At 36.1% G+C, this 19,422-nt stretch overlaps 1 protein-coding gene across 3 annotated transcripts in view; it reads right to left on the reverse strand.

Moving 5' to 3' along the window:
• LRBA (LPS responsive beige-like anchor protein) overlaps window positions 1-19,422 on the reverse strand; it is a 365,054-nt gene that overhangs the window by 239,765 nt on the left and 105,867 nt on the right. For all 3 annotated transcript variants that reach the window (XM_057369185.1, XM_057369184.1, XM_057369187.1), the window contains exon 35: window positions 7,080-7,144. In XM_057369185.1, coding sequence (XP_057225168.1) covers window positions 7,080-7,144 — 65 coding nt within the window. The remainder of the gene's footprint in view (window positions 1-7,079; window positions 7,145-19,422) is intronic.

The raw sequence follows: 19,422 nt of genomic DNA on the forward strand, positions 1-19,422 counted from the left end.
GGCAATCTGTGCCTGACAAAAAAGATATTTTACACCATGTCCTCCCATAAAGAAGTTTCAAAATAAGGCAATTAGAATCAATTAAAACAAACAAAGACAAAAAAAGCACAAACGAATATTTGCTACCCATAATTAGTTGTCTGCTTTTGTCCTGGTGTTTTTCCCCCAGAAACTAGACAACATTAGTTAATTTTCTGTTAAAAAATTTTATCTAAAACACATTAAATATATAAGAAGCATGTGGATGGGTATGTTCTGTAGAAGTTAGCCTTGGTATCCATGAGTGTAAAGACTCTGGATATCAAGGCTACTCTCCTGCTTGCAGCGTACACCAAATTCAAGGTCTCAGACAGACTTTTCTACCCAAGAACTTTCTTTCCAGCCAAAAATATTTAAAAACATGTGCTTAACTTTGAAAAGATGAGCAGCCTAGTAAAAACAAGCAAGGGGATGGATTCCATGCTGGAAGCCAAATATATACTTGCATACTTTGCTGGGTCAGGAATGAAGCGCAAAAACCACTGAAAGAAGGAGTTCCAGCCAGATACATGAGATAGACTGACTTTCATTGTTATGCTGGAAGGAAAAACTGTGAGACACAGAACTAAAAGTCTTCCTCTGATTTCTGGCTGCTGAATGCTTAGATGAACAAGTAAAAAAGTCGAGCTTCTCCTTACAACAAGCAAAAATTAGGAGGTACAAGAGGCAAAAAACTGAACAGAAAAATATTTGCAAGCAAAAGCATGTAAGAGATTGACAAATTCTGSGTTACTATTACTGATATTCAACAAYTGTCAATCGTAGTCAAAGTATGGAAAAAGCTTTGTAGGTGACCCTGACAAYAGCTGTTTAGGCACAAATCTATCACAAATCACTGCTGGGAGAGGCTGTGAATGTTCCACGTGCTCCACAACAGAGAACCCTGAGGTAGCCAAGCAAGGTAAGCTYTCCTACTCACACTCCTTCCTCATAAACCTGGAAAATAAGAGATTCTCTGACTTCAAAAGGAGGTATGTTCTACATGGATACACATGGATTTTTATGGGATCTGACTGCTCAATGTGCTAAGTGGTGGAATTACTGTTGTAAGGAAGTTTTACAATTGCTTTGTGGAACACAGGTACTTTACAGATATACTATTGAACTCTTAAAAAATACAGTTAAGTTCATAAGGTCTTAAAGACTRAAGCTTGAACACTTTTATTGCCTTAAAACAGGAGAGTAAAAAAAAAATGTAAAGTCCCAAAGCTGTGCAGACTCACCAAAATGCTGACTTGGACATGTAATAGCATAAAATGTAGCAGAACTTCGAAAAGGCAGCTGAAGGGAGACACATCAATCCAATCTTTTCTATCTAGGACAGGACAGCCTCTTAGGAATGTCAGAGCCCAATGAAAACTGCTGTGTTCCATTTTGGAGACACTGCACAATACTATGAGAGAGGGCTTCCGAAAACGTCCCATCAGAAGGCAACAGTACAACACATGATACAGCGTAGATACCTTCTTACTGATCTTGCAATAAATTATTTTTTAAAAGCAGATGTTACCAGAAACTTTCTACATAAAACAGCATTTCAGAATTCTCWGGCACTCAAAAGCTGTTTATGAATTCCCTTTTTCATAGACCCAGCAAATTAATTACGTATTCTCCCAAGCAAACCTCACCTTTGTCACATAAATACCCTTCAAAACTCAGTGAAATTAAAAAGCTGTTTAAAAATGGTTGTGCACATGGCAGTATACCTTTGTGCATACACATGCACACAAAAAAATTAGGTAGCATCAAGAACCCCRCTCAAGTCAACATATCCACCTCTGAAACACATCCAGGCTACAATTTCTAATATTCAGCATGTTTGAGATGTTGGTTTAAGTTTAGTCTAATGATCTTATGTATTCAAATTTACATATTAACAAAGCTGCTTTTCCTTTTTTTTTAACAAGCCAAAACAATAACATCGAAAGTCAGAAATCACCAAATCTCTCTTTTATAAAATGTAACACTGAAACAGAATGGGTTGCTAAAAATACAAAAGCAAGGAAATGTGCAAAAGAAGACTGAAGTGCAGGTTCTACATTATCAGAATCTCAGGACAATGAGGCTGCAGCAAGGGGAGCAGACTGGCAGTAATCAATTCTACTTTGAACCTCACTGYATTTATCACTTTTCTCCTGAGCCTTTTTTTGGTCAATTATGCACCAAGCCTGCCAGTTATCATCCATTTTTTCATTAATAGCTGTATTTTTCTAACTATTTTCCATCACAGTAGTTGCTCCTATAGCAACACAATTCTCCAGCATTCATTTCTTGAGAGTGACTGCAGCGTTGCGAGTGAGAGACAATTGAATGGGGCAGCCCTACATCTGTCCCCTATTTGCCATTCGGAAAGCATCCAAGTAATTGGCCAGCCAGCTTGATTGCCAAGTATTTCAATATTAAAAATATTTGCAACCATGATCAGTCAAAAGCAATATGTACAATTTAAGATGAGGAACAGCAGGTGACATATGTTTAAATTTTGTTAGTTACAGCTCTTAAAAAAAAAACCCCAAAATCCAGCTATAGAAATATAGATGATTACAGCATTCCAGATTTTATACTGTTAGATGTTATGTTTTTAGGGAATCATACCAGTTGCATTTGGTTGTTTCTGATGAGGTTTGGGACATTTTTCGGTTGGTTGGTGGAATTTTTACTTGCTAAGGATGTTAAATCCGCCTTCTGTTTGCTTGCCTTTTTCTCCTTTTTCAAAAACTTTTGAATTAATTTCTAACAAATATTTTTAATAGAAGGCTACAGTGTCTGAAAAAAAAATAATAATCCAAGAGAGCACAAAATCCCTTGCAAGTTTCCTTTGGGAAAAGGAAAAAAAAAGCTGTTTTCAACTACACGGAAAGACATATGAGAAAATGCTCTGATATGGAAGGGAGAACTTTGATTAGATTTCATTCCTCATTAGACAACAGAGAACACAGCAATAAAAGAAAGCTACGGAAAAACAAACTTACAAATTTCATTAGTTCTGCTTCTCCTGGATACACTTGTGAATCCTTCTGTTTTGGATTGCTTGGTTTGGGTAAGGATTTGAAAGGGCAAAGGCAAAGAAGAGGAAATTACACGTGGTTTCTGCTAGTTTAATGAGATTGTCTTATGTCACAACCATTATGTGCCATTTTTCTAAAGCAACTGCTGTGTGAATGTTCATTTATAAGTGTACACAAATGTAAGCATAGAACACAGTTCTGTAATTCTTCAGACGGCCAAGAAAGCTGTGCTTGAGAAAATTTAAATCAAGCATCTTCAAGAGCCTCTTMAACAGAAAATTGGAAAGAATAATTGCTGCAGCATGCTTAGGAGACTGATCCCTCAACCCCTGCCATGCCAAACCCATTATCACCCCAAAGGGGATAATAACTGTCATGCCTAGTCTTGAGCTYGAGTACGTTTGTTAGTGCCCTGACTGATACAGAAAACAAGGCCCAGCRTAAGAGATGCTTCACACTAAAGTGTGCTAATGAATCAAAGCGACAGGAGAGAGTTTTAACCTTCACAGAGCACWGGGGCTGCTTGCTAACTGGTCAAGTACAGGAAATAAGGCTCTAGAAAAAGAGGCATTTGTACATGAGAGGAAATAAAACAAAGCTGCACTTGTTTTAGCTCATAAAGAGCTCCACCATCTTGTGCATAAGGAGGAAACGTAATTAGTTCCAGGGTGCAAAAAAGGAATCAGTCTGGACACCTTGGAARTTTCCAAAGGAGAGGACTGGCCATGGCAGTGACCAAGATCTCGCCTAAAATATGGTTCTGGTGAACAAATTCCCTCAGTCAGTAAGTTCTCGGCTCCAAAACAGACTCTCCCTAAAGGGAGGACCCAAAGGTGAAAGGCAAGCGCCAAGAATGAAATCCAGACTGACAGAAGTTCAGCAGGCTAAGGAAAACATTTCACAACCTATCCTTCTGCTGCACAGATGGCTCAGCACGTGAATGAGCCATGGGTACAGGCACCTTTTTAACAAGGTTTCAAAGAGCTCTAATAGTGTTCCCAGACACTACAATAACAGAGAACAATACTTACTACTTTTRATTAAAACCAGATTAATTGTAAACATAGCAATGTACTGAAACTGGTGKTTTTTTCCTGCACAGAAAGAGGGTATTCTCCAATACCTGCTCCTTTACCTTTTYGCTTACATTCTGCAGCTTCCCAGATTTCTATGCAGGCTTTTTCTTTTTACTATGCTTGTAACCGGGACTTCAAGACTTTAGTTGTGTATTYCACTTTCAGGCAGGTTTACAGTTCTGTATTTCCACATACTAACCTCCTGTTTAGAGATTTTTCTTTCAGTTCAAGATTCAAAATTTCACTGGGCACAAACAAATCCATTCTGCCCTACACGTGAAGTGGGTGTGATCTACCCGGAAGGCAGGGAGCAACTCTGTGTAACACATTGGTTACTTGTGAACATGAAATTCAGGCCAACACACTCTGAATGCAGCACACACACTGCTGATCTTACGAGTCCCAGAGGCAAACTTTCTGCACATATTTCTGTCCAGGGAATCCCAGCCAAAACATGGCAAGCCTAAACAAAAAGCTTCCAACTGCTGTGAGAGAGAGAGAGGTACATTCATACCTTTCACATAAAAGCAAAAARTACATTTGAAAGAAAGTAGAAGAAGAGATTTACATCCCCCCTTCTAGACCTCTTTCAGAAAGATTTCTCAGTCGTCTTATTTGCCTGATAAACAAAATTGGTAGAACATACCTGAAACTGGAATAACCTTTGGCACAGTAAGTCCAAAAAAATCTCGTAATAAACAGAGAATAAAACCCTGGTTTACAAAGATTATAGGATTCCCCCACTAAGGCAGMAGACAATAGCAATTCAGTGATGCAACAAATTCTAGGCAGTCCTTCCAGTCCCTTATTTTATTTATTCTACTTCTCATGTCACAGTCCCCTACAGACATCCCTCCTCACTTGTTGAAGTAGTTCTGTCCTTTCTACAATCACCTTGCCTTCTTTTCTTCTGCACTTGTAGAAACAACTTAAAATTCAGCTTTTCTTATTCTGTTATGCAGGTAAAGTCTACACCAGTATCATTCAGTTAGTTTCTTAAGTTTTAATTAAAAGACTTCAGCTTTCAGAGATCTCAAGATTATAATGCTATGGCAAAAATACACAAAAAATAGCACATAGAATAAAATGTAAGGTCTGAGATGTTTTAATCCAAGTGCTAGCATATGTGCAAGAAAAATAATGTGCAAACTGCATAAAGAGAAGGAAAGAGTAATTCTGGAATACAGTTCCTGTCATTTGAGGGATAATAGTTTCATTTTAGTGAATGCTGAAAAGCCACAATGACCAATTCAGCAATAACTATAAAGGCTCCTATAAACAGCAATGGAGGAAAATGGAGACAGATAAAAGGAGACWTTTTTAAGAAATTAATCCCCTCTCCTCTTCACCATAATGAATGTTATGTTCCCACTTTAAAAAAAAAAAAACCCTGAAGAAAACCCAACTCTGCTACAAGTCAGAAATGAAATGAAGTAACAATTACACAGACATTTTCTGCTAACCAAAACCACACTTTCCAGTCTTCAAGGGATCATTTGTCCCTGAGACAASCACTCTGCTCAGGCTAGACTCTAAGTTATTGATGTTGTTTATGGAGGTGGGGGAGTGATTCCATCTGTCTGTGATGGGCACTGCAGGTTTTGAAGAGAAAATAGTCAATTCTAAACAGTTTACTGATAGAAAGCTTGACCTAGACGAGCTGAATAGCTACTGGGTGACTGCCATGTACCGGTCAGTCTCAGCAACTGATCTGTCCATGATAATCATCTTACACAGATGAACCTTACATTGTGGTTTACATGTGTGTGGGATCTCTATGTTATCTATGCTAATAAAACATTAATCAAGGGCCAAATTTATAGCAGGCATTTTGTAAGGAAGGTCAAGACGGGTCAGCCTCACATAATAGGAAACAACTATAGGCTAGATCTTAACACTGTAACTGAACACCCTTGTTACTTTACCTTGGCCCTTGGGATCAAGACTAGTAGCAAAATGTTTTTTCTGCCTCAGAATGGTGTTTCCCCTACTATAAACTGAAATGCAACCATTAAAATCCATTAAAATGGCTATTATTTTTATGTGTCTTGAGAAAATCTACATTTTAAGAAAGAAAAAAACCTCAAATAGCCATTTCCCGCATTCCTACAATGATAAAATGATACATATGTAACATGTGAATTCATGTGATGAATTATTTCATTTTTARTTCAGTAGTTGTGCTAATCATGCAAAATTAATTTTCTATTTGAATTCTTACTACCTGAAGTTAYTCACTAACAGAACTTAAGTTTAAACAAATGGCATTTTTTATAATACACTTTAGCTAACTCATTGGCACATCTTTTAAAAACCCTTTAGAAAAAAGTAAATATTGCTCTTAGTCTGCCTCAATAATCAATTTGTAATGACGAAAATATTGATGGTTCTGAACACTCACTGTAAGTCAAAGAGCATGGTCTCATCACCTGCTCTGTCATTTTCTGTAAGTTCCAATAATATACATATAAAGTTATGGATAGAACATAAAACTAATTGGTAATATTGAGACTTCTTTTTTCCTTAGAGGGACTCTCCTCCTTTCTTCTTTATGAGATAGATCAGAAATAAATGAGCAAACTGGAATCTCATTTTTGAGATAGAGGCTTATCTTACAATTCCTAGCAGTAATGTCTTTCAAATATCAATTCCCTTTCTCAAGAGATTAGCTGAATACAAATTATAGTTTCAACATWAACCAGTACACAAGGACAGGAAAAAAGAAAATCCATGACACACAGATAAGCAAAGTATTTAATGAAAGCAAAGAGCATTAAGATTCTGCAAAATCCCATATTCAGAATTAAAACTGAACCAAAGTACTAAAGAAGATGAAACCAAGCTCGTAAAACTCAAAGAAAATTATGCAAAAATGAAGAAGAAAAAATTATTTTTAAAAAGTTTCAGGGCACACAACTTCCTAAAGTCTAAGGTGCTATCAAACGTTGTGACTTACCTTCCTTCATTGACCAGCTCGATAAAGGCAAGGCCAGCATTTTTCTGTATAGAGTTTTGCCACTCCTGGGGAAASACAAAAAACATAAGAAAATTAGTTGTATAAAAACAAAACCTACAAGAGGCATTTTCAGAGACAAAATAATACACTTCCTTTTCAGTTTTAGCAACTTACACCACCAGCAGCAAGCACACAGCATTGTGTGCTAATCAGGAAGCAGTGAACACCAGCATGAAGGAACAGGATTGTATCATCTGCTTTAGGTCATATCAAGGGGAAAAGAAAATCCAAAAACAACCCACAAAGGACTCCATCATTTTCTTTTGCTATGTCATGTAACAATCCTGAATTTACTCTGGTTCACTGATGCTTTTTGCCTTATTGAACAATGATAATGTTAGACACTATTCCACACTCCTTAGACACAAATTTCTCTTGTAGGTTAAAGTCTGGTTAGCATATTTCCCAATAATAAACCTCACTTCAGCATCACAGAGTCATCTCAACTCGTAAAAAAAGAAACCTGTTAACAATCCCAATATTGCACCACAATCACAATACTTTTTTAAAATTTAACATTTTTAACACACTGAAATTATGGTAATGGCAGGCAAACATGCACTGCACATTCCTTAAATCCAGCTGAACCTTTAATTAAGCAAAATTCTACACCTCTTAAACATATAGGTGGGTTTTGTCTGGCCCCACAAGAGACACAGGTGAAAGCAACCAACCCACACAACCGATCACTGGGGCTTGTTACCCTCATTTGAAAGATGAGAAGAAAACAAAATTAGTTAACAAATACACAAGGTAGATTTTTTTAATCGTAGATCAAATAGGAACAAGTTAACCTAGTTAAAAAAGAGAGTAGTAAATGTGRGTACCTTATCTTTTGGGGAAAATGAGAGGCAATTTGATAGAAAAGGACAAATACAGCTTTTGATTTAAACTCTTCCAACTCTTTTATTCTAATATGAAAGACTGATTCTGCAGCAGACAGTTAAGTTTCATGTGCTTTTCCACATCAACTTCCTTGATGTTTTATTCTTGGTTCAATGAAACAATAATCTTAATGATTATCCACAACAATTCTTCTATCTCACTGGGGTTATTTTCAAAAAATATCATGAGCTCCAAGGTAGGCAAAAAGTTTAAAACTGCAAAAATGTCTTAACCAAATTTCAGATTTCTGAAACTAGAAGGTTTTTAACACACAGTGTCAGAGAGCATTTTTTGCTGCTCAGTGTTGCAGAATTTCCTCTCAGTCAGTGAGACAAAGGTTCGATCAGACACACACTAAAATTGTTATTATTTACAACTCAAATCCTGCTCCTCTGCCCCCAGCCCAAAAAAAAACCCCAAAAAAAGTATTTCCAAATTACAAAYCAGGGAGGAGATTATAACTCTGATTTCTTGATCTGCTTTTCCAGGCCCAAGACATGCTTATCATGTTTAAGTTGCAACAACATATTACAATTTTCAGGGAGTCAGAGATAAAAGTAGAATAATTGTAACTTGTGATGTATTATTCATCATTAGTTATATATGTATTCCAGTGGAAAACAAAGCGGTTTTGTTTCTAATTTTTTTTTTTTTTTAAATAGCACATGCAAATCATCCTTCTAAGAGATTTCTAACTGTAATATCAGGTTCTAAATATTTAGCTTTATATGATGATAACTKAGCTTAAATGTGAGAAAACTCAAGAAAAACAAAGCAATTTTTTCCACTTATGACACTGTCCATCTGTTGTTCTGCTCTTTAAAAAGCTCACAACAGCACTAAAAAATTTAATTGGTGAAGATGGAAGCTGCCAAAAGTGAAAAGAAAGTGCATTTATAGCCAAAAGTGAAAAGAAAGTGCATTTATCATGATACTTTTAAGCATTTTTCTCTACATCAGCCATCATCAAAGAAGGTGTTAGTCTAAACAATTTCATAAATCACAGCTGAACACACCCTAAAGCTTATTTTAATAGTTGAAAGAAAAGACTAATGGTCTTCATCTTTCATGACCCATTCAATATTTCCCCACAGTATATGCTCACTCTCGAACAATTACACTCAGTATACATATTGCATTATTATATCAACATCTTAGTTATCCATCTCCCAAAGGTATTGGGGAAAAAAACATGTTAAAAGCTTCAAACTCAACCACTAATGCAACTAAATAACTTCAGAACACACTTCAGCACTTTTCCAAGGAAGGACTGTAAGGGAAGATSAACCAAGTCAATAATTTCATACCTGTTCTAAGCTGTAGGTAATTGACCACCATTTCCCACGGCTGTAAATGTTTAGTGATCCAGAGACATCATCTACTTTTAATGCTTTTGGTCACTGTGCTCTCAACAGTGAAGCAGGGGGAAAACCAAGAAGCACTTGACACTATCAGAAATACCTCCAATGAAAAATCACTATTACATGGCAACAAATAAAAAATCACAATTTACTTCAATATTGTCTCTAACTTGTTACTGTGTCACCTATTTCCTTAATAGAAACTGTAAAGAAGCTCCATGAATACAGTAGTGAAGGACTTTACCCCTTCCTGAAATGGTGCCACAACCCTCATCTGAATTATAATTTTGTATGGAATAACAAACTACATTTCCTTCATACACAAAACAGCTCTGCAGTGCAGTGAGCAAAATTGCATCCCAGTCCTCTGTAGCTTAAATTTTATATCATCAACAAGTTTCATCAGCACGTTCTTATTGAGTACACGAGGATCATTAAACCAAAACATTAAGCAGTAGTGGTCTAAACCCCTCCTTTCAGAAACTAAGGTTGATATCATGACCTGTTGTCYCATTTGAGTAATGTTGGGGTATTTAATCTATTTTACAGTGGGTTTTTTTTAATTAATTCTACTAATGATCAGGTGTATCACAGCACCAAATGCTCTAATAAAACCCCTAAATTACTACATTTACTTTTTTCTAGGACATACCAAGGCCAATAACATGCATTAGACCATAACCAAAGACCAAAATATACAAAACAYCACAGCATGCTTTACAGCAAAACTTGCAAAATGAGGTAAGGATAGCAAACAGGTGTTAGCATTTACATATCCCATTTTATTTCATTGTAGCTACATGTGTATGTGTAGCTACCTCACTGTTCAGATGCATTTAGAAGTCTTTTACGCTACCTGATCCTCATATTTCCTTTTTTAAACACAGGGTACATCTCTAATCACATCACATGATGAGCTAAGTAAAGTTCTTTAAAAATTTCTGCCTTGAATCTGATTTTTCCAGTGTCACCTCTACTGATCAGTGATTTTTTCCCATTTGTTGTTGGCTTCCTATCCATTCTGAGCATCCTTGTTCAGGTCAAATACTTCAGGAATCTCTTATTTACCCAAAAAGCTTTTTTTACAAACAGCAGACAGGAGGAGCCAGCTTCAAAACCTTCATAGCCACCTTCAAAAAATACAGGTGATTCTTTATACAGTGTGTAAAGAATCTATCACCAAAAGCACGTCATGGTGATTAAAAGTACAACAGAATCAAGAGGAGACWGCAAAAGTACACATCAAGAAAATAAATACCATTAATATTGTCTAAATACACAGAAACTGCATCCAATTGAGAAAATACCCTGAACAAAAAGCAGCTGGAGAGTGGGTGAGCATCACACTTGCTTGTTCTATTTGACTCTTCCTGAGCATCTCTTTGTGTCTACAGTTGGAGATAGGACAAAAAGCAAAGTGGAGCCTTTATCTAGCCCAGTACAACAATTCCTAAACTATAATCAGTCAAACAAATGCCAAAAAAATGTTGTTGATAAACATTTTTGTTRGTTTGCAATTTGAAGTGCTTGCCTGTAGGCAGCAAATGGACATATTCCACTTCACCTGCAAACTCTTGAGAAAGTAATATAATCATATTTCAAACAACTACGGATGGGGTGTGGGACCTAGATGTCCTTTAAGGTCCATTCCAACTCAAACCATTTTACAATTCTATGAATTACTTTGAAACATACATTCTACAAGGCATAYAGAAACATTTGCAAGACCAACCCATCAATGCTTAGCCATAAAAGTATTTAAACATGGATTTTGAACAGAGTATTTAAAATATTTCCAATAGATGAAAACTGCTCTTATTTCCAACTGTAGCAGACTGTACTGCTGCTCTCATTTATATATATATATATTTATGCTCCCTAATGATTCATTTTTCTCAGAAACTTAAAAAAACACCCTTCTAAAAAAGTTTAACAATTTTCTACAATTAAGGATTATATCCAGCAGTTGAAACACACACTCATCAACAGGCAAAAAAGAGAATAATCCACCTTTCCCATAAAGCTGGTGAAGTTTTAATAATTTATTTTGGTTATGAAATAAAGGAGAAGGATGACTTTGGTACTGACAACGATGAATGGAGCACTAAGGAGCAGGGTGGAAAAATGTGTTAACATATAACTAAGAGACATATTATATCCTGGAGTAAAGGTCAAATCTGCATGAAAAACTTGTTCATAGAGAGATACACTAATCTTTAAGTGCCTAAAGTAAACTATCAAGAACTTTTCAGCAGTGTTTGCACTTGGTGTCAGCACTCTCTCAGCACCACATCCACTACAGGCTTGAATGAACTCAGCAATAAAAAACATACAGGAAAAGTAGATTATATCTCAGCTCRGTTCTTCATAACTAAAAAAAGTTAGACTGCATGTTAAGCAGAATCTCTGCAAACACAAATTACTTTTGAAGGTTGAAGCATTCTTCAGTTATTTTAATCTATAAAAATCCATTGAAAAAAAATCGAAAGCAACTTGGAGTTATGGGAAATCATATCTAGAAACCATGCAGCAATTTAATATCAAAATTGGCACATGTCAAGTACTTCCAAAAGAGAAAAATTTTGCTAAGATGTGACATAAATCAATACAAAAATAACATGAAAACACATTTGAGATAGTTATCCTGTACACATACAGACATATCTGTATGCTTAAATAAAACCTTAAAACCATAAAAGAATAATGAAAGTCCTATCAGAAATTGGCTGGAAAAAATTGTTTTAATAAATATTTTCATAGCCCTTTCTCTATAGAACATCACCACTATTGCTGAATCCTGAAAAAAAAGTGAGAACTTGCAAAAATATTTATTACCATGCTAAAAATTCAGAACCTCTTGTCAYGGAAAAAACCTTATCAAACAGGCTTGGATTTACTGAAACTGAAACAAAGGCTTCTCTATGAAAGCTTTAACATGGCATCTATGTAACAAGCCAGGCTATCTCACTAATCAATACAGAGGTTTTGATTTCAATAAGGGTGATAAAAGTTACTCTAACCCTGGCCAGCTACAAGCTCTCAACAGATGATCATCATTAGGGCTCTATCGGGGTCCCACATATTCAGGCTGTACAAATGTGTCCTATTAGTACATGGTCTGTCTGCTTGGCAACTCTGGGCTTAAGACAAATGGCAGCTGCTGCCCTTCAAGGTCTGAAGTCAAGTCCTCAGGGAATCTAAAAGCCCAACTGGAAAAATCAAGGACTGTTCATTAGAGACTGCTCCAGGGGAAACTTGCAAGGATGCCATTAGAACTATATAAAAGAGCTAATTATTTTTATAAGACTTTTAAAACTATCAAACGCACCCAGTTATAATAAAAAGTATTTACTGCCGGCATTCCATTAAAAAAAGACATTGCTTTTTGTCAAAAAATCCACTGGTGACAGTACAAAACTGAAGTCTTTGTATTGAAAATTTTAATGAGTCTTCTAGGAGAAAGTTGTGTAAAAAATAACTAGATGAGATAGGTTCTCAAGTGAAGGTATAACATCACACCCATAGACGTGGGAAAATATTCCAAACACACCCATATCAAACTAATGAACCATACACAAAGGTGGGCTGAGATTGTGCATATGTGATTATCTACCCCGCCAAAAAGACAAGAAATTCGAGAAACAAACACATTCAGTGCTGCACAGCTGACTGAAAAGAAGAAACAACATTCTTGTTTCAAACCYGTGCTGATGAGGAATAACTGAACATGCTGCAGTACTTGTGTGTTGATAAATCAGTCAGAAAGGCACAGGACCTATTTGGCATCAAACAGTAAGACTGAGCAGAAAAAAAATTGAAACTAAAACTGTTTCAGTATTTTTCCTCTTTTATCAGACAGAGAAACAAAGATTACAATAACGATAGCTACTTTCAGAAAATATASGCTGGGGAAAAGTTGGAACATTACTTTTTTTAAAAAAATTCATAACCTCAAAATTCTTTATTATTTTAACTATGAAACCGAATCAAAGTTTCTTATACTGAAATATTTTCCCAGCTGCACAGCATGACAACACTATTGAATTCTATTGTTATAACAGATCACCACTACAGAGTATTTATTACAAATCTTTTAAAAGTGCTATATGAAATTCATTAGTGTTCCTTAATCAATTCTTGGACCAACATGCACATTAGCTTCCGACAGCCTAATTCAAAAAAGCAATTACAACCCCAGTCCTCATGTAAAAGGACGACAGAAAGAAGCTATGTTAAACCAGTTTAAAAGAATGAAAATGTAAAGAAAACAGATTAGGAATGATTTATATCAATGCCTAGTGCTGAAGTTAATTACAACTAACCCAATAAAATAGTGCCTTTATTATTGTACAGCAAGTAATAACCTTAGACGCAGAAAACAGAACTCTTTGCTGACTTTTGCATGCTCAATTCCACAGCACACTACATTAAGAATTAAAGAAGTAGTAAATAAGCCATACAGAAACAGCAGGTTTTTAACTAAAAGCAGAAGACTCCCCTGCTGTTTAACCATGTGGGTTATTCCATGTAAACAGAGCTTCCTATAAACTAGTATTATGTTGTTAGTGGTAAATGCCTAAAACTATAATGAGAGTTTAATTTCAATACTTAAAAGTTAAAGTTCAAGTCACAGCAAGCTTTTATAAATTCTGAAAATATATTATACACATACAGAGCTGGAGTTACATACTTAAGTATTAGATTCTTCAGTAAAAATACCACAGAAAAAACTGTCAGCTTGTCAGACAAAACTTTTTATGAGATTGCCCTCTATGAGATTGCTATGAGATTGCTCTCAAAGTGACAACTGTAGCCTTCTCTACAAAGGACACAAATCTATCCTAAAAAAAATACATTATTATAAAAGATATGCTACATAAAATGTTACAGAATATACACTCTTTAATAATTACACACAACCAAAATATCTCAAGATAGGTTGCAGTTGCTATAATTTATGGTGACACCAAATATGCCTAAAACAGAAATAAAAGAAAATGTTTAYTTCATCCAAAATTCATATTAAATTATTAAAATATCGCTGCTTGCATAAATAAAATTGTATCAATAATAATTATCACAGCATAAAAGCTGTATATCTCTGATCAAAACCCCTAAGCATCATTTTTTATCTAGTTTCAAAGAAGTATGAAAAACTGGGGAAAAAAACTGAGTGACTGGATCACTGCTTTCAGGTCCCCAGTTTCTGATGGAGGAAGCAATTTTCCTGGGCAGCTTCTCCCTTTCTCTCTCCCACTAGCAGACTGTTGCCATGACGCCTYATGAAACAAAATTAGAGGTCAGGTTTGAGTTCACCTAGCTGCAAACCTTCTCCACTGCAGTTTCCTCTCCAGGTTCTCTAACCATTGGCTATTTTCAATGCCAAGATGAAAGACTAGCTTCAGAAAGAACGAGAACGGGAATCTTAAAAATTAATTGAGAAATCAAAGCATGAAGCAGTTCTGTAAATATGAAGCAAAGGGAAGCATGAAACTCTTAAGTCAAAGGAGATGAGTCAGAAAAACAGACATGAGGGAAAGGGACAACATAAGATGAACAAAAGGAAGAGATCCAAATAATTAAGTTGCAGTGCCAGCATAATTTTAATGCTGGCAAACAAATCGAGGAATAGCAGGAGCATAACACAACTGACCCTTGATTTCAGGGCTTTTTCGTTTAACTGTGGTTGTAATTTGAGATTTTGTAAAACCACTGAACAGGAAGAAAAATGCCATTCAAGGTAGACTACAAATTATAAGAACAAGAAAATCCCAGCATTCTCAGTGCTTCACAGTTGCACCAGTAGTGCTGGATTGGTCCTGCTGATAGCAACATTCATCATCACCACCAAAGAGCACCAACCTTCCTGCTCACTGTTTTTAGTTTTGAATTAATAAATGTCACTAGTAAAGAAATACTGCACATGGTGAATACTGATTTTGGAACCATAAGCCCCTTTTTACAGCAGGGGGTTTGGAACTTAAAWGATCTTTAAGGACTCTTCCAACTCAAAYCTTCTACAATTTCATGATTCTGTATTACCCTTTTCCCCAAATGTAGGTTTGGTTTTCATTTAAACTCTCATAATGAATGCATGCACACAATGAACAAGATTCCTGCTATCACTGTACCTTTGAGGAAGGAAACTCAAGTATGTAAGCCAATTCCACCTCTTCACTCATAGCACAGGATGTCCAAACCCATCCCTTGATCTCTCCTTGGGCAATCCCACCCTAATGCAGATCACTTCTTAAAAGATTTAGAGAAAATGAAGCAAAATCAATAAAAAAAAAAGCCTGAAAAACGAATATCTTTCCCATTACACTCCACTTGCATACTATGTTCCCTTCCTCACCCTACATGTATTGTCTTTATTTACACTAAAATAAAATTTATAAACACGTTGCAACAAACAGCTCTATTATTACCTGTCACTACAATAATTACCATGATAAATGATAATTTTCTACTCCTTTCACTGCAAATCCTCACTGGCACTCTCCAAAAAAAAAGAATCCCAAAACAAAAACATAACCACTTTTGTTTTATGTAGAAATAGAAATAAATGTCTTTGGAACTATCCAAAGAGCACTGGAAAATCCAGCTGTTTCTTCTGAACCAAAATTGATTCTGAACTAGCATATAACACCTAACAGACATGCACCTCAATATCAGGACTGCTGCATAATCTGAATTATGAGTTTTTATCACTAATRTTTTCACAAAGTATTTACAGAAATATTAGTGCTGTGAACAATCTTTGATGAGACAAGTGTTCTCTCAGTTGCAGAAATAGGCAAAAAGCACAGATGCATATAAATAAGACTGCAAGCTACACAACAGACTGAACAGCACCACTACWCAAAGTTTCTCTGGGTAGAACATTCAGTAAATAGCACAGCTCCCCAAATCCTGAGCTCCCCAAGTAATTTCGCTTGGCAACAGACACATTATTTGGYTTATTAGCATGAACAAAAAAAGTTCCCATATTCGTAATTAGTATTAAATCAGCAACAAGCATTGCTGCTCACTGAACTTTCCATAATCTCATCCCCCTCCCCTGCACTAACCCTCTTTCCATAGTCTCAAATTAAACAGACTAGCTGTAAAACAGCAGGGTGTCAAATTAAAGCACACTTTATTTTCAGAGGTCTCCACACTTCGCGCCTGACTTCCTGTCAGGAAGAGTTCCATTTCAGTGCAGAGCCCCATCAGCAGGGAGCTCCCAGAATTAAGTGCCAGTTGATATTACTTTGTTTTGCATTTGCCACCCATGAGAATATTGTTCAAAGATCTAGTTATAAAGTCAGCATGGTATCATCCTTCTGACTAGACTGCCAAGCCACAGGGTGTGCTCTCGCTGCACAAAACTCACCTTAAATGGTGGTGTTTTTTTAAGTCCTAGTGTGCTGGTGAAGCAACAGGATGCCTTTTTTCTTCAGAAAAGTCTTGCTTCTGTAGCTAAATTATGKTCCCTCGGTTTTGAACATCTGCAGCACTGTACATTAATGGAAATGAAGCTGTCCTGCTCCCCTATCCCACTCCCAAGATTCACATTTGAATTAGAAAATCCACTCTCCTCCCCAGACATAAAAACGTGTACATTAATCAAACAAATTCTCAGCTTTAAAGGCCAATATTTTTAGCTGTAGAGGGTGTGTTTTCCATTAAACTAACACCCTCACTGTGTTCTGAATTTCAGAACAAATRTAAATAATTTTTAACTCATGAGAGAGTTTTTCTTCATATAAGCTTATAATATATGAAAAGTCCATAGAACAACCACTAAAGATTGTACTTTAAAAAAAGAAAATCCTCACTTTCACCACAAAATTCTGYTTTAGTAATAACAACTTAGGAAAGTTCATCTCTCTCCACTCCAGTGCAGCAAATTATTTCTAAAATGGTTTTGTGGTTTTTAACCCTATCTCTCATCCATTTCTCTAGCCAAAGCCTGCAAGCCATGTTGAATCCTCCAAGTGGACGGTCCCAAGAAACAATGCTTCACGTCACTCCAAACAAAAATGTCACGGTTTTGCTACATCTATCAACTCATACCTCTCTATACACTTCCTTAGTCTAATATAGGACACATCCTGACTTTTTTTCATACAAATCTGTTTTTTAAATTTTTGTTCAAAACCACAAATCCCACAATTTCTTCCCAATAGCAGATGTGCAGCATAAACCAAAAGCCACTAGGTTTTGCTCAAAATCTCACATTGTACATTTCATCTCCAAACTGGAGAAGGAGTAAGCCCTTAAAATATCCTCCTAGACTAAGCAATATGGAAAGATACAAGCAGATTAAAAAAACATATTTTAACTACTGAGACTACTACCTGCCATGACACAACTAACACCCACGTTTTGCATCACTAAGTCAAGAAAAAGTCACACATTATTCATGCAATATTGGCAAATAATTCTCAATACATTTCAATTTATTTCCATGGTTAAGGCAAAAGCAAAGTTATGAACTTCTTTGATTTCTACTACTAAGCTGTCAGTATATACCCATTCACTTCGTGGCATATTGSTTCTTGCACAAGTCTATCACAATTAAAGTTTTTTAAATTTAGCTAGTGATGGACATAGGCCATTTAAAATGTCTATCTATAAACCATACTAACAGAAAACAGAGAAYGGTATTCCTGAAGTCAGCAACTACAGAGTACAAACAGATCTTAAGCATTGTGAAGAGTGAACTGTAGTGAGTATTTAGAAGAATAGAAGCTTGAAAGAAACTCCTACTTGAACATGTTAGGATGCTCTCCAAGCAATCCCATGGAACTCAACAGGCAATTAGAGGCAATTAAGAACCATTTAGAATGCAACAGCAAATCAGAGTAGGGGTGGAGTTCCAGCAGACAAATTTTACATTATCCTGGGATTTCACAAAGAATATAYCACAATAATCTAGTTCTGGATAGTTCTACATACTGCGTAAGTCAAAGGAAAAAAAAATAAATGCAGCTAATTTAAATGTAATTTCAACATACTCCAGTTCAAAGGAAAGGTTTTCCCAGCTGCTTCCATTTATTTCAATCTTATCAGATTTGCACTTCAGACAGTTATCTACCAATCTGATCTTCAGTTTCAAACACTTTGAATGTATAACATAGTTCAATGAAGCAAGAAGCAAAATATCTATAGCACATGTAATCCATTTGTAATTATTCCAAGTACTCTGTTCAATGACATATTCCAAGATGAAAGTTGTCAATAWACATTTTCAGCACCCAAAATGAAATCCTCAGGTTTCAGACATGGAAGAAAAACTTCCCCTGAGGAAGGAAAGAAGTTACACTACGCATAAAACCGCAGATATATCCCAGTAAGGGAGAGCCCATGTGACCCAGACAACAGTTTTGGTAATGTTACCTTCTGTTTTGTTAGAAGGAAACTCACTGACAAGACAGTGTCTAAACGCCAAGCGCCAAAGGAGTGCATTAACAAGTCTGGATTCCACAGCCAGTGCCCCACAYCTTCCAGGACCTTCATTCACATTCTCCAGAGTTAATCCTACTGACCACAAGCCACACAGCTCACTGTGCTTGCAAAGTGTCTTGCAATGCAGGAGAATGCAGAAGCCCTAAAYTTTATCCCCAAGACCTTACAGAAAAAAAACTGATGTCTTCATATATCACAACAGAAGAAGTAAACAGCAACCAAGGACAACAAAGATTAATCACAAAATTGCTTTTACAGACTGAGAGAGTTTAATTTCTTTCAAAACTGGACTCTTCCACACAAATGGTGAATGCCCTTAAGCTTCTGGACTATTAGGTACGATGTGAGGATACACTAAAACCTTTCAGACAGATTATTCTACCTGGTGATAATAAGAACTRTTAYATGAAGCATTAATTGTCCCAACTTTGATAGCATGGCCACTGGCTATTGGGGGATCCACCTTTCCCTCTCCCTGTGCCACTGACCACAGTCTCCATCCTGCAAAACTAAGCCACTGTAGATTAAAATATACATTGCAGGAGAAGAAGAGTAACAAGAATTTTTGAGGAGAAAACAGTTTA

The sequence above is a fragment of the Malurus melanocephalus genome, unplaced genomic scaffold, assembly GCF_030028575.1.
Source record: "Malurus melanocephalus ecotype Western Australia unplaced genomic scaffold, MMel_1.1 scaffold_105, whole genome shotgun sequence".
NCBI classification, from domain to species: domain Eukaryota; kingdom Metazoa; phylum Chordata; class Aves; order Passeriformes; family Maluridae; genus Malurus; species Malurus melanocephalus.